This window comes from Anguilla anguilla, chromosome 7, assembly GCF_013347855.1.
Source record: "Anguilla anguilla isolate fAngAng1 chromosome 7, fAngAng1.pri, whole genome shotgun sequence".
Classification (NCBI taxonomy): Eukaryota; Metazoa; Chordata; class Actinopteri; order Anguilliformes; family Anguillidae; genus Anguilla; species Anguilla anguilla.
In genome coordinates this window covers 22,118,262-22,133,021 of record NC_049207.1, presented here as the reverse complement: position 1 = coordinate 22,133,021, position 14,760 = coordinate 22,118,262, and the positions used below count along the sequence as shown (strand labels likewise).

General features: G+C 43.8%; 1 protein-coding gene across 1 annotated transcript in view; it reads left to right on the top strand.

The window, feature by feature from the left end:
* Window positions 1-1,113: 1,113 nt before the first annotated feature.
* The window catches only part of si:dkey-9k7.3 (circularly permutated Ras protein 1), a 28,323-nt gene continuing 14,676 nt past the window's right edge, over window positions 1,114-14,760 (top strand). The window contains exons 1-13 of the mRNA XM_035427267.1: window positions 1,114-1,243; window positions 3,271-3,325; window positions 3,488-3,607; window positions 5,704-5,799; window positions 7,221-7,307; window positions 8,128-8,225; window positions 9,028-9,228; window positions 9,618-9,668; window positions 10,198-10,287; window positions 11,893-12,044; window positions 13,689-13,770; window positions 13,901-14,022; window positions 14,127-14,211. Coding sequence (XP_035283158.1) covers window positions 3,271-3,325; window positions 3,488-3,607; window positions 5,704-5,799; window positions 7,221-7,307; window positions 8,128-8,225; window positions 9,028-9,228; window positions 9,618-9,668; window positions 10,198-10,287; window positions 11,893-12,044; window positions 13,689-13,770; window positions 13,901-14,022; window positions 14,127-14,211 — 1,239 coding nt within the window. The 5' untranslated portion in view covers window positions 1,114-1,243. The remainder of the gene's footprint in view (window positions 1,244-3,270; window positions 3,326-3,487; window positions 3,608-5,703; window positions 5,800-7,220; window positions 7,308-8,127; window positions 8,226-9,027; window positions 9,229-9,617; window positions 9,669-10,197; window positions 10,288-11,892; window positions 12,045-13,688; window positions 13,771-13,900; window positions 14,023-14,126; window positions 14,212-14,760) is intronic.

The following is a 14,760-nucleotide window of genomic DNA, read 5'->3' as shown; positions in this document are numbered from 1 at the left end:
CCATAAACATGAATATTGCCTGAAGTTGTGGTTCCATTTTTAAATTAAAGCACGTGTTCCATCCTGTATCCCTGGCCGTGGTTGTAAAACGTAAGATATCGGTGTTCCGGTTGACATGGGTGAAGGTGACATAGGCAGGCCAACAGTATAGAGAGCGAATACAGTTCAGTACAATATAAATGTTAATGTTTACCTCATAATCTCTGCCGAAGCTGCCCTCCCGGATGACTACCGGTGCCAACGGCCTCTCTCCCCCGTGTGTAAACCATGTGACCCATATCCGTTCTGATGGGTACACATCTTTTCCAGTTCCCCCTCCGTGCCCACTCTGTGCAGTCACAGCTGAACGAGTTTGCCAGGTGTAGCAGCACCCTGTCTCTTCTGTAGCACCCTTTTTTTGCCGCTTGCTTTGCGTGGGGCGCTTTAGTAGTTAAAACTTTCCCTTCCTCGCTGTCATCAAAAGCCTCTGATCAAATGATAATCTATTTTCAAGTCAGCAAAATGAGTTTTCTTTTTTTGGCCTAGATGAGGGGCCTTTTTTTTCCCTTTTTTTTTGTAAACACCTCACCCACTGCTGGTGTAATCTGGTCTAATCTGGTATGATATGGTCTTTGAACTCTTTACATCTACAATGAGCTCTGTCTTTCACCACCACAGTTAGTGTTTTTCCCCAGGACTATTATCTGTCCCATTGAGTGACTTTGTGTTCTTGTCTGCTCTTGGTTCTGGTTCTGCTATTTTGTGGGTTCTGTGTTTCTTGCCTGCTTTCTGGGTTCTGTGAGAAATGCTTCAGTTTTGTGAGTTCTGTTTTCTGTTCTGCTTGTTGGGTTCTTCATTGATGGTTTCGGTCTGTTTTGTGACTTGTGTGTTCCAATCTTGGTTCTATGCAGTTTTTTTCAGTTGTCTTCCTCTCTGTTGTCTACGTTCTGTGTTGTGTCTTTAATTTCTCGATCTGTTCTGTGGAACGAGTGGATTCTGAGACACTGTTGCACAGTGCAGAGTCTGGACGAGGGAGAGAGAGAGGCTGCCACCAAGGCGCTGTGGTGCCTCAACAGAAAAAAAGAGAAAGGTCCTCCCACTTCCACACACCCACACTGCACACAAGCTTTTGTTTCACACTGCTTTCAATCTTGACTTCCTGCCTTGAACTTAGAACTGTGAGGCAGTGGCGCTCAGCTCTCCGTCGCAACGGGCCTGACAGTCAAACAGATATCTGGCCATCACACCTCGGACGCCTGACGAGGTAATTGTGTTCACCTTGACGTTCTACTCAAGTTTAAGCCACCAGGTGTCAATTCTATTTTGTGAGTTTAATAAAGACAGGGTAATAGTTTTGTAACATTGTCTCGCAGTGGAAACATTAGACAAATGTGGAGCAGAGTATGAGGACTGAGCAAATTTCTGTAGTCAGACAAAAAGAAACAGGAGATGACTAGAATTTTTTCAAACTGCCGAGTGATTATAGTTTTTTCCATTTTCTAATTTCTCAAATTTTTCATGGTGTTCATAATGAAGTGGAGATGTGGTGTTCTGTAGAGCAGTTAGTTTGCTGTTCTTTTGTGTCATGTTTTTTTCCATTCCACTTCAAAGATACAATAATGGATGCGGATATAGAGATTTGTTAACCGACGAAGTCATTAATCATTGCAAAACAAAAAGAAAATGTCCTTTTTTTGTACTTTTTAAGTATTTTTGTCTGTCATGTTCCTTATATTAAATGCTCAGGAGGCAGAAAAGCTGGATCACAAAAAACAGGATGTTTTCATCTCGGCTAACTGTAAACCAGCGGTGTCTATTAAGGCAGCTCTGTCAATCGCAGTTAGATCACCTGGATCTTGGTTCAGTCTAGGTTGAACCAGCATTGGAAATAAACTGTACTGAGTATCCCAACTTTAGGGTAGTTACATTTTTAGCTTAGAGTAAAGTAATTCATTCAAATGTATTTATTTTGAAACACAGAATAAATAAATGAAGTTTTACCACAGATTACTATAAATTCTACCAGGGAAGCATGACAGTCAAAAGCAGCAGTACCTGGGGATGATCCTAAATTATGAGGTCTGTTACGAGTTAGCAAGCACATCCATATACAGTACTGTGCAAAAGTCTTAGGCATCCTAGATTTTAAAATATAATATATAGTGCACATTTGGTCTTAGATGTTTATTTTTTGTTTTCTGCATTAGTGTGTCAGTAGAAAAGAGCAAATTTGAGATTTCCAAACATGAATTTTCCAAAAAATGAAATTTTGCAGATACATTTTTGTATTTTGTTAAATAAAGTAATATTTTACGTAATAGACTGCTTTTCAGATAAAAACTTGATCAAGGGTCTCTGGGATTACCTGGAGAGCCAGAAGCAAGCGAAACAGCCAAAATCTGCAGAAGAACTGTGGCAAATTCTCCAAAATGCTTGGAACAACCTACCAGCCGATTTTCTTAAAACTGCGGGACAGTGTACCTAAGAGAATTGATGTAGTTTTAAAGGCAAAGGGTGGTCACACCGAACATTGATTTAATTTAGTTTTTAACTATTTACTGCTCTTTATATTATTTTTTCGATATTTATAACCTTTCATTTCATTATTTTTGAAAGCGTCTTAGCTGTACAGCATTTTTTTTCACAGGTGCCTAAGACTTTTGCACAGTACTGTGCAAATATTATTTCCGTTTCCTGTAATGTGTTTTTTTCACATCATTCAAAATCTGCAGTTATTTATGGCTGAGCAAGGTTGTAAGAAGTAAAAACTGAAAATATAGTGATAACGTCTAATTAATGAAGGTGTGTTTGCGTGCGTGCATGCACATCGGGTGGCAGTGTGAAAAGAAGTTTGTAGATGAAATCAATGATTTGATGTTCACTGTCTCAAAGCTGTGAATCTACAGCAAGTGTTTAGTTGAAAGTTACAAAAATATCCAAAAAAAGCAAAAACAAGCACAAGGATCTGCGATAGAAGTGCAGTAATGCCCAAGAGGAGGTAAAGTACGGTCCCAAGATAGTCAGAAAATATAAGAAGTACAGACTCAATTGATAGCTTGTCAACTACCCTACTGAACATTAAATTAAGTAACAGAAATAAGAACTGAACAACCCTAATGGGTATCAAACTACATTAAATGAACAACAACAAAGATAGCCCTATAGGCTAGCAAGGCTTCACATTTGATGTGGTTGCAGGTGGACAGGGGGGTCAATGAGCAGGGGTTGACATATTTCCGGTCTCTGTTCTGCTGACCGTGGTATTCCCCTCTCTGGTTGTGTCTCTGACAGATGGAGTTCGCCTGTAGTCATGTGGTGTGTAACTGGATGCCCGACAGAACAGCAGGTGAGAGGAACGGGATTTTCAATCCCAGTCACCACATCTGCCATAGTGAACCACTCTATCAGGAGGGATATGTAAGGGCTAATACTAATGTACTTGGTATCGTCTCTGCTCTTCACCTATCTCGCTCCATTTGCCCTGTCTCTCTGCTCTCTCTCTCTCTAGGTCTGTACCCCACTCTTCCCAGGTCACTTAGTGGAGGGGCGACTCGGACTGCCATCTCCAGGCCCCTCTCAGTCTGTGACCATGACTACGACAACCGAATCGCTGTCATCCCTCAGCCAGGTAAAGCACATAGAATCGGGGCTCGTTTCTACCATTAAGCCAATGAAATAACTTGCATGTCACAGCAGTGGCGGCTCAATTTACCACTCTTCAGATTGAGATTTCAAAACTGAAAGCATTATTGTAATTCGCTGACAGAGTATGGTGGTAGAAGAGCTCAGAGTGGCTCTCACAGTCAGACCTGTCAGACGAATATGTGCATGCGTATGAATGCGTGTGTGTGTGTATGCGTGCATGCATGTGTGTGTTTATGCATGTGTGTGGGCATGTGTTTGTTTGAAGGAACCTGTTTCTCTCTCCTCTGGCCCAGTGCTGTGTTTCCCAAGCCAGTCCCTGGGTACACATCATGTCAGCTGCTTGTCCATACACCTCAAGACTCACGTATTAGGGTGTATTACGATGTTTGGGCAAAATTCAATCTAAACATTTTGTGGTAATCCCCTCCACCTAAAATTTGCATAGATCTATGGACTTATTTTGACAGCTTAATGCTCTGTTATTGAGGTCTGACTGAGCTCTGAATCGAAGCAGATTGTTGTTTGAGATTTCTGCATTTGATACCATGTTTCCTGTGGGGAGGAAGTGGTGTTGGATGTTTATTTCTTATCATATTGAAAGTTGCTTATTCAACGTATGTTTGTTGAACATGTATTTCTTTGTTGATTAGGCTGAATAACTTGTGTGATTAAGTAGTACGTGTTTGTATGATCAGTTTAAAGGATGTAATTTAAGGGCCCCTGAAATTAATAGAAATCGCTAGAAAATTAATAGAAATATCTTTACTTGGATTTTTCCATTAGAACTTCCAACATGAATAACTATTGTCAAACCCAGATCAGTCTTCATTCAGTTAATGAAGATCAGGATTTGCATTCAACCTCCTGGAATGAGTTTGAGAAGCACTGCCTGAGCAGTGGAAAACAAGAGTCATTATTTAGACAATATCATTGGTCCAACTAGTCATGTGATCCTTTGTCACAGCCAATCAGGAGCAGACACAGCCACAGAAAGTACCTAACTTAAACTCTCTGATATTCTGACTTATAAAACTCAGTCGGAAACAGAAGCAGATGTTTGCAGGAACTGATGAATCACTCACATGTCAAAAACTCGGTGTCAGGGGCTAGTGAAGCATAGTCACCCACTCTGGTTTAATAGAACATCTTGACACTGTGAACACAAAACGCTTACAGCAAGAGTGATCGGGTAATAGTTTAAGAAAGAATGCTCCCAGTTGGACCCTTGTCATCTCCATGGTGACAGATGTTTTGAGCTGCATCCATTGACATATCCTTTTGAGAGGGTCCATCTCAGGCTCTGAGATGTGCCACGTTTCAGTTGATGTGGGTAACATCCACCACACTGAGGGGGCTTGAAAGGCCAGTTTAATGCAGTCAGTGGGACTTGCCAGTTCTATGTGGGGAAAACCACAGCGATCGAGCAACTGCTAACATTTAGCTGGCTGGTGAGCTAAACATTGTGATCCATGCCCTGACTGCCAGAGAAAAAGCACCACTGCAAACCTACTCAAAGACTAAATCACCTTTTTAAATTTATGCTATTTAGTCACAGATGACGACTACTAATGTGAAAAAAGACAAAAATAAAACATTTTTTGGAGGGAAAAACACAACTGAAAACTTGCATGCCTGTGTCATCTTACTGGTTTCTGTGGCTTTCTGTGGAAGCCCACTGCTTCAGAAAAGTGAAAAAAAATATGGCTCCTTTCCGTTTTAGATGTTTGTCAGGCACAGTACCAGAGTCACGGCTTTTCCAACTCAAAAATGCAGGCTATCGGGCTTCTAGTGCTACCACAGTTTTTAAGAAAACACACACTTTCGCACATTAATATAACCACTGAGTTACTTGGGAAACAAGATCTTGGATCAAATGAACCCAGGTACAGAAGCTGGCTTTTTGGTGACAGTGTGCATGTGCTGTTAAGGGGGAAACACCATTTCTAGCTCTAACCAGCAGAGGGCACCAGTGTACAGCACAGGCACTTCTCCATGTGCAAGACAGTGGATGAACTTCTTTTTCCAGAAAGTGATCAGGTGTGAATGTTCAGCTGTGTTGTGCTGTCCCTCTGCCCTCAGGCGCGCCGCTGATGCCTCCTCCGCTGCCCCCCCGTAAGGATTCATCAAAAAAACAGCCCCGCCCACGATCAATGCCTCCCCCTGTTCCACCTCGAGGTCAGTCTGTCTGAAGTGGGTTAATCTGTGCTGACTTCACATTGCTGTTCCAGGTTGGGTTGAACACTTTACACCCGTTTACACTCGTATTATACTGCCGGAGATCCTGTGTCTCTCCTGTCTGTGCTGAAAGAGGTATGACCCAAATGAGGCACCTTCACAAAGTATGACCAAATATGAACCCTGACCTTGGACAGCAGTCCTGGGAGCATGCATATTCGTCCTCTGTTCATATTGTAATAAAATGTCTTGCTGACAGCAAAAATATTGCAATATCATAGCAACTCAAAAAATGTGAGGCATTCTGTTTTCTTTCGGGGCCTGTTTTGGATGTGTAATGGTTTTAGGTACAGTTGTTCGTTACTGACACCACTGATTCATGGGAGTGTGTGACATCAGCAGCACTGTGTGCTACCACTTGCAACAACCTTAAGGACACAGATGAAAGCTGAAATAATAATAATAATCATAACAGTCATAATCATAACCATAATAATCTGTATTTTACTGTATTTCATTCTCCCTGTTCCATTTCAATGTTCATCAGTTTTCTCTTTGCTTCATGTGTTTTGACAACATAAGTGTGCACCTGCCATGTCACTGAAGCAAATTTAAACTTGAATGTCTGGGAACCCACCAGATACTCAGCTCCATTGCTGTGTGGCCATATTGTTGAAGCTGATATACTCTAATTTAACGCTCCTCCTGAAAATGAGTTGTGTAAACAAGCACAGTACTGTGGCAAGTGCACTTTGGTCTTCTCTTTCTACTCTCTTGCGCCACTGTGTCTGATGTAAAGGTAGTAAAGTTGTAATCAAATCAATACATGCCTCTACAATGGCACTGTTTGGATTGTAGCCTTACTTATCTGTTACTGTAGTGGTGGTTTTCTGTCTGTGTTAAACGCACCTCATGAACTTCTCACCAAAGCAAATTTTTAACATTCTTCCACTGTAGACGGAGAGCTTCCTCATACTTTTCTGAAATCTGAGTTAGAAACGTGCACATGGAAGCAAAAGTTGTGATGTCCCAAATATGTCAAAACATACAGCATAGAGGGAATGAATGCTTGTAGCACATATTTTACAGATGACTGCTTTCAGAACCTCACGCAGGAGTCAGTCATATTCGTGATGCAATTGATTTTGAATCTGGATGCTGTGCCTGCTACCAGGACTACAGCAGCAAGCATTGCTAATTTGCATATTCACAGATTCTGGCATTTTCAGTGAGAGTAAAGGTGTAGAGATGCTACTAAGCCATTTTCAGTAGTTTATTGAACATTTTTGGTGGAAAACCCCAAATAAACAAATCATTATTCAATACCGTATATTCTTTAAGGGTTTAAAATGCATCTGGAGAGGTACTTTAATTAAATGCTTGTGCTAAATGGCTAAGTTGTGAACTGTGTTTATGTCCAGGGCTGGAGGCCAGGGGCGAGGTGCCCCTTAAAGCCAATGTCAACGTGCTGTCACTCACTCTGGGCAGGCTAGTGGACATCAGTAAGGGTGAGAACCGCCCAGTTCCAGACAAGCCCAGGCTTGTCTCAACGGCAGGATGTCACTCAAACAAGAGCTGGTGGAGCCATTTCGGCCACTGCTTTCTATGTCTCTTCTACCTGTCTGTGTCCCTTACTTTCAAGTTTTTTCTATCCTGTCCTAGATTTGATTTTCCCTCTTCTCCCTGATATTATTCCTATTGTTCTGCCCTTCTTTCATTCTCTCTTTATCTGTTGTTCTACCAACAGTGTGCTGCGTTCACTTACTGAGAGATTAGATCAGATTAAATCAATCAGCTTAACATCACTGTTTTTTTTTTTAAACCTGTGTGTGCTTTGTTGTTGTCTCATGTTTTTCTTTTTCTTCTTTTGAGATCATAAAAATGTGCCCCCCACACATACAGTGCTGTGAAACAGTATGTCCACCCTTATTGTTTTCCTCTATCATTGGATATTTGTCACACTGGATAAGTGAAATAATAATTTAGAAATGTGTTTTATGTTTAGTCAGTTTCCCGAAATCAAAATCCGAAACCATTCATTGTGACAAATATACAATAATAGAGGAAATCAGGAGCAAATACTTGTTCACAGCACTGGTGGCATAGGTGAGACACATTGCTGACCTAGTCTTGCAGTGTATCATCAAGTCTGACTAACCTTACTAGCTTGTCTAGCTAGTCATATGAAAATATTTGGGGTGACCTACATGTATGCCCCCACAACTGTACATTTTTTAAAAACAATTATCATTAGAGAGCTTTTAAAACCAAACGTCTCTCTGTTTCTCCTTTCCTCTCCCACTCTCTCTGTTGCTCTCTCCATCTCAGCACCGTGTCTGCAGTCCATTCATAGCCCGGTGTATTGTGGAAAATGCCGGGCAGCCATGTCATCAGCGAGCACCCTCCAAAACCAACTCAAAAAAACGGTGAGCGCCCCGCTCCCAGCGTACACCTCAGCACGCTGTCCTCGAGCAAGATGGTGCTCTACTGGGGTTGGGTGGTGCTGTCCTGGGCTGGGGCTGGGTGGTGGTGTCCTGATCTGGGGCTGGCTGGTGCTTTCCTTGGCTGGGTGGTGCTGTACTGGGGTTAGGTGGTGTTGTCCTGGGTCTGGGTGGTGCTTTCCTGGGGTTGGGTGGTGCTGTCCTGGGCCTGGGTGGTGCTTTCCTGGGGTTGGGTGGTGCTGTCCTGGGCCTGGGTGGTGCTTTCCTGGGGTTAGGTGGTGCTGTCCTGGGCTGGGGCTGGGTGGTGGTGTCCTGGGTTGGGGTTGGGTGGTGCTGTCCTGAGCTGGGGCTGGGTGGTGCTGTCCTGATCTGGGGCTGGGTGGTGCTTTCCTCAGCTGGGTGGTGCTGTACTGGGGTTAGGTGGTGTTGTCCTGGGCCTGGGTGGTGCTTTCCTGGGGTTGGGTGGTGCTGTCCTGGGCCTGGGTGGTGCTTTCCTGGGGCTGGGTGGTGCTGTCCTGAGCTGGGGCTGGGTGGTGCTTTCCTTGGCTGGGTGGTGCTGTCCTGGGGTTAGGTGGTGCTGTCCTGGGGCTGGGTGGCATTAGTGGATGTTAGTTCAGTGAGCCTCAGGATCAGCTGGCTGAGGAGACTTTTCTCTGGGCTCAGATCTTTGTATTCCAGGTCTTTTTAATCATAGGAAGTTGAAGGATCGCAGTTTTGGGGATGAATCCAGTATGTTATTACCCCTTTGTACGTCAGCTAATAGTCTAATTAATGGTCTCTCCTCCAGGTGTGGTGCTGTGAGTTCTGTGGGAGGGAGAACATACTCTCACGCACTGAAGCAGGCCTGCGAGCCTCCCCCCGACGGCCCCTCCCTGGGAGAGATGTGCTTTACCTGAGCGAGGACTCTGATGGAGACTACGTCAACCTGGACGACATGCTGGTGGTTTTCTGCGTGGACATCTCCGGCAGTATGAGCGTCACCTACGAGGTCACCAAGAGCCTGCCTATGCATTTATCTCTCCCACTGTCTGTCTGCACCTTGTTGTCTGTCTGTGTGCATGCATGCGTGTGTGTGGGTGTGTGTGTGCATGCGTGTATGTGTGCGTGCATCCGTGTGTGTGTTATTGACTGAATGTGAGTTATTCTCTGACAGTGTGTGTGTGTGTATGTGTGTGAGTTACTCTCTGACTATGGATGTGAGTTACTCTCTGACTATGGATGCAGGTTACTCTCTGATTGTGGAAGTGAGTTACTCTCTGACAGTGTGTGTGTATGTGTGCGAGTTACTCTCTGACTGTGTGTGTGTGTGTGTGATTTACCCTTCTCACAGTGTGTGTGTGAGTTACTCTGTAACTCTTCTCTGTTTACCTTCCTCAGATCTCTGCTGGCAGCAGTGTGCGGTCTCCAACATACGTGTCCAGGCTGCAGGTGCGTGTGTGTGTGTGTGTCTTTATATCAGGGGTTATAATATTTGTAAAATCTTATTTCTGAACAGTTTGCCTATCATTTTACATCCGTGACAGAATTACACAAAAGCAGCATAATTCTAAATTAATCATTTTAAATTAAAATGATTAAAAATGCAAGCAAGCAATCAGTAGAAAATAAAGGATAAACTTATTCCATGTATTACTAATCTGAAATGGACAGATTATGAGAACATTGTACCCTATATATGTGGTCTGTGTGTGTGTGTGTGTGTGTGTGTGTGTGTGTGAATGTGTGTGTCTCTGTGTTTGTGTGTATATTTGTGTGTGTGTGTGTGTGTGTGTGTGCGCATGCGTGTGCGTGTGCGTGTGCGTGTGCGTGTGTGTGTGTGTGTGCATGTGTACATGTGTGTGTAAGCGTGTGTGTGTGCATGTGTGTGTATTGAGTAAGGGAGGGCAGACTCATGTTCGGGAACTGCCCAACTCCAGTTCATCAGGTTTTATATTTTCTTTTCCCTGACGTTATAAAGAGTGTCCAGGATGCCCTGCAGAGGGCGCTGTCCTCTTTGCTGCAGACATCACCACACCGCAGAGTAGCTCTCGTCACCTTCAATGATGAGGTAAATGACAGCACAAACTTGCAGCGCGTTCATACAAACACACATGCGCACCTCTTGCTTCCTGTAGACACATTCATTCACATGCATACCTCTCCCACGCTGCGCATGAATGGGCACAGGCAGAAACATAGCCACACCTTCATGCGTCCACACACATAGGGCTCAATCAGACATTATTTCCCTCTACCACACACTCAATTGTGATATGACTGCCACACACCAAGACCCCTGGCAGGTGCCCCCTTACATGTTCTGGGCACAAATAACAAACCAAAACCATCTATTCAGCTCGGTCCTCCTGTACCTCATTTTCTCTCTCGGACTCATTCTCTCTCGACATGCGGGTTCCCGGTCTCAGATTCCCACCAAGGAACGTGAGCATACCTTTAAGCCATGAGCTGATTCACTAATGCAACCCAGGTGTATGTGTCCACTTAACAAGTAGGCGTGGCTTCAGACTACCTCAGTGACCTAGGGGACATTCCATGCCTGTCACACCTGGTGTTTACTTTTTACTAGAAAATTCAAAAACAAGAGACAGGCACTCAGTCTTCCCCATTCCTCTGTATGAACTTTTGCCCACATTGTGTATCTTCTGTCATATCGGAGGAGCTCAAATTGCTGTCATAGATGAACTGCCTTCCATGTGGAGCCTATTGTTGCTTTTATGACCTACGTATCCTGCAGCTAAGGGCAAATGTTAGTCACGTTTTCTACTGGCTTTCCTTGTAAGTGTGAGAATTTCAGATGGACTGGGGGATCAACCATTTCTTCTGTGATGCAAAAATAAATGACATTACAGGCATTTAGCAGATGCTCTTACCCAGAGCAACTTACACAACTTTTTACCTAGTATTTACATTGCATTTATACAGCTGGATATATACTGAAGCAATTCCGGTTAAGTACCTTCGAGGGTATAACGGCAGTGTACAATCTGGGAATCAAGCTTGTGACTTTCAGGTTACAAGACCAGCTCCTGACCCATTATACTACACTGCCCGCATAAACAAATGAATGAATAAATAAAATAATGAAAGGACTTAACTTCTAAGCATAATTTCTGAATCAGGTAAAATGAAAGGCAAGCCCCTTTTCCTTCACTGATTGAGCTTCACAGAAGATTATTTGACTATTTTATTGGAATTGACCGTTTTAGTGTATTCCTGGCCTGCGCTCATTCAAATCAGACGACACCTGGAACACAACCTGCATTATGAGGACAGTCCCTTTAATTTAGGGGTGTCGAATAAAATTGTAAAAATGATTAAAACACAAAAGAGAGATTTTTTTAAAGTTTGTGAATGAAAGAGGAATTTAGCTGAAAGGAGTGGTCATAATTTCAGGAGCAGAACGACCGAAGGGAGGCCAATCAGTTAACTCAGAATGACTGACAAACCAGTTTATTCTGGAACAATGATAGATGATCAGGATAAGGGCAGCTTGTACTATTGTGTTCCAGCCCAGCCATTGATGAAACTCCCTAATTTGTGTGTACGTGTGCGTGCGTGTGTGTATGCGTGTTCGTGTGTGCGTGCGTGCGTGTGTGTGCTTGTGTGCGTGTGCGTGCGTGTGTGTGTGCACGTGTGTGCTTTTCCTTCTCAGGTGACAGTGTATGGAGATGGCACTGGTGTCCCCCTCACTTTAAGCGACTGGTCGCTGATGGACTTTGATCACCTGAAGATGCAGGGTGAGAAGTACTCCACCCCCCACTGCATCGCCGAGTCTATCTACCCCCTCACCCAGAGAGTCAAGGAGTGAGTCCGCCTTGGGTCCTACAAGGCTGTCTGTCCATTTGTCTGCCCGTGTGTGTGTGTGTGTGTGCACCCATGTGTGTGTGTGCCTGGGGTGGGGGGGCAGGGGGGTGGGGGGGGGAAGACTGAAAGTGTTTTATGCTACACTTTCAGTCTTCCTCTAGCACCTACTGTGGCGCTTAACTTTATGTAGTAGGTTCAGTGCTAAATAAACTATGTATTAATGGCTACTATCATTTCTGACTGGTGCTGTACGAAATAACATATTAATCGGTTTATATGATGAACTAATTGTTTTAATCCAATATTTGCTAACTAATTTCAGAAAAGAACTAGAAGAGTGCACTCAGTAGAGCACAGATCTCTGCCAGGCATTCCAAGTGGAAGCAGTTGTTGATCGCACTCGAGTTCACTCTCAATCTATTTCAATGGACAACAATGATGGAAATTAATTCAAATAAAATACTTGTCATTGACACAACAAATATTAGGCCGATCGGCCTAGTAGTACGCAAGATTAGCTCTGGACAGAGACACAAACACACACACACGCACAAACTCACACACACACGTACAAACACACGCGACCAAACGCACGATCCCCTCCAGGCTCCACCTGGCGGAGATAATAATTAGAGTTCAGACAAGAGTCATTTCAATGTAACATTTTAAGTCTGTAATGCCGTTACAAAATAACACAAACATCCAGGTTATAAAATCTGCAAGCATTTTGTTACAAGTGGTGGAAAATCCCAGTTCTCCCCAGTATTTTGTTCCAATCACCTGGATTTGCTAAATAGCACAATTCTTTAGCCAGGAGGTAGAACTAACTTGTGAAATCAGCTGGCTGAGTATATGGGTGGAAAAAGCACATGGCAGGACTTTTACTTTATGACCCCAGGGCTTTCTACCTCTGCTCATTGCTGGGATACCAACCCCCGAAAGAAAATTTACACTGACATTTTGATTGTACATTCAATGCAGAGGGAAACATGGCCGTAACAGAAACAATGTGCAGTCTGCACTGTAGAGAGGGCATTTATTTCATTTGAGTGTAGTGTGACTGGTTAACAATATCGCCTCTAAGCATCGTATCCTTTCATTGCTACCCTTAGTAGCCACCTCAACAAAAATAGTAATGGACAAATGTCCAACTACCATGTGACTCAGCGAGGCTTAACTCAATCAGCAGCACTAAGTTCGCTGACAAGAAAAGTGTTTGGCAACTCAGTTTCTGCCTGGATTGTATCAAATGGCTGACCAATAACTACAGTCGAGGACAGGGGGTTAGATGCAGAATGACAGGTCATATTGGATTCCAAGGAATATTTGTATTAATAGTGATATTTAATTAGTAGGTTTAAAATGTCCCAATTAATCTACCAATCAATTGGAACAAAGGAACAACGTAAACCAACTCATTTTTTAATCTATTGACAGCCCGAATCGTGACCCTTATGACTTGGCTTGGATCAGCTCTTTGTTGCCTGAATGTTTTTGTGTGCACTTGTGTAAGTCCCTCTGAATAAGAGTGTCTGTTAAATGCCTAAATGTAAAATGTACTCATTCTTTATCCTCTCTCTCTCTCTCTCTCTCTCTCTCTCTCTCCCCCCCCCCCCCCCCTCACCTATCTTGCTCATTCCCCAGACTTCGTGAACATGGAGCCACAGCACTGGGTCCAGCAGCCCTCGTCTCCATAGCGATGGCCTCTCGATACACAGGGTCAAAAGTCAGTGTCAAACTTGACCGCACTCAGCGCTTCCTGCAGCTGATTGGCTGCTGCAGGGTGACAGTTCAAAGCAAGCATCAATGAGACGTTGATGTGCAGAACTCATAGCATACCATCTGCCTCATTACAGGTGATCATCTGCACAGATGGCCAAGCTAACATAGGATTGGGAGAGTTAGAACAAGCCACCCAGACCTCCGACTACTCCCCGTTCTTCTACAGCCAACTAGCCAAGGAGGCATCTGACAGTGGGTGAGACCCCAGAGCTGCCCTTACAAACCACGCTCTGTTTTTGGGGAAGCCTGTGTTATCCCCAAAGTGGCACCCTCTCACCGCCTGTGTTGTGCCACCATTAGGGTGATAGTGTCCGTGCTGACCTTCGAGGGCACAGACTGCCAGCTGGCTGAGGTGGGACGACTGGCAGACTTCACGGGGGGGAGGGTGAGTAACCACCGCTGCCTCTGGAACTTTTTCTTTTTCTTGTCGTAAAATGGAATTGTAAATGGGATGAAAAATTGATTTCTTAGCCTGTGTTTACAATCAAAGAAGTCTCCTCCTCCGTCTTCAACCCCACCCACTCCACTCACACCGAGTAAGTTACCCCACCTAATGTAGCTAGTTGGATAGCTAGATGTAATGTTACTACCCTGAAATGAGTGAGCGACAGTAAGATGCCAGATTTAATTATACCTCAATTAATTCCATTATGTTAAATGCAATAGTGGTTTTATAGTTAGAACTTTAGAATAGAAAATGTTACAGCCCTCCAAAAGTCAATTTTGTCTCCAGCTTCACAATGCCAGTAACATTACTTGCAGGTCCAACAGAAAACAAGCCAACTGACGGCATCGAGTAAAAGTAATTTGAAAATGAACTATAGGTCTTGAACAAGCCATGTCGGCTTGTATCTGAACTCTAGCTAGCTCTGCAGCCACACCCACCCCTACCCACACAGAAAAGACTGCCACACCCAGAAATCTCCCGAACACA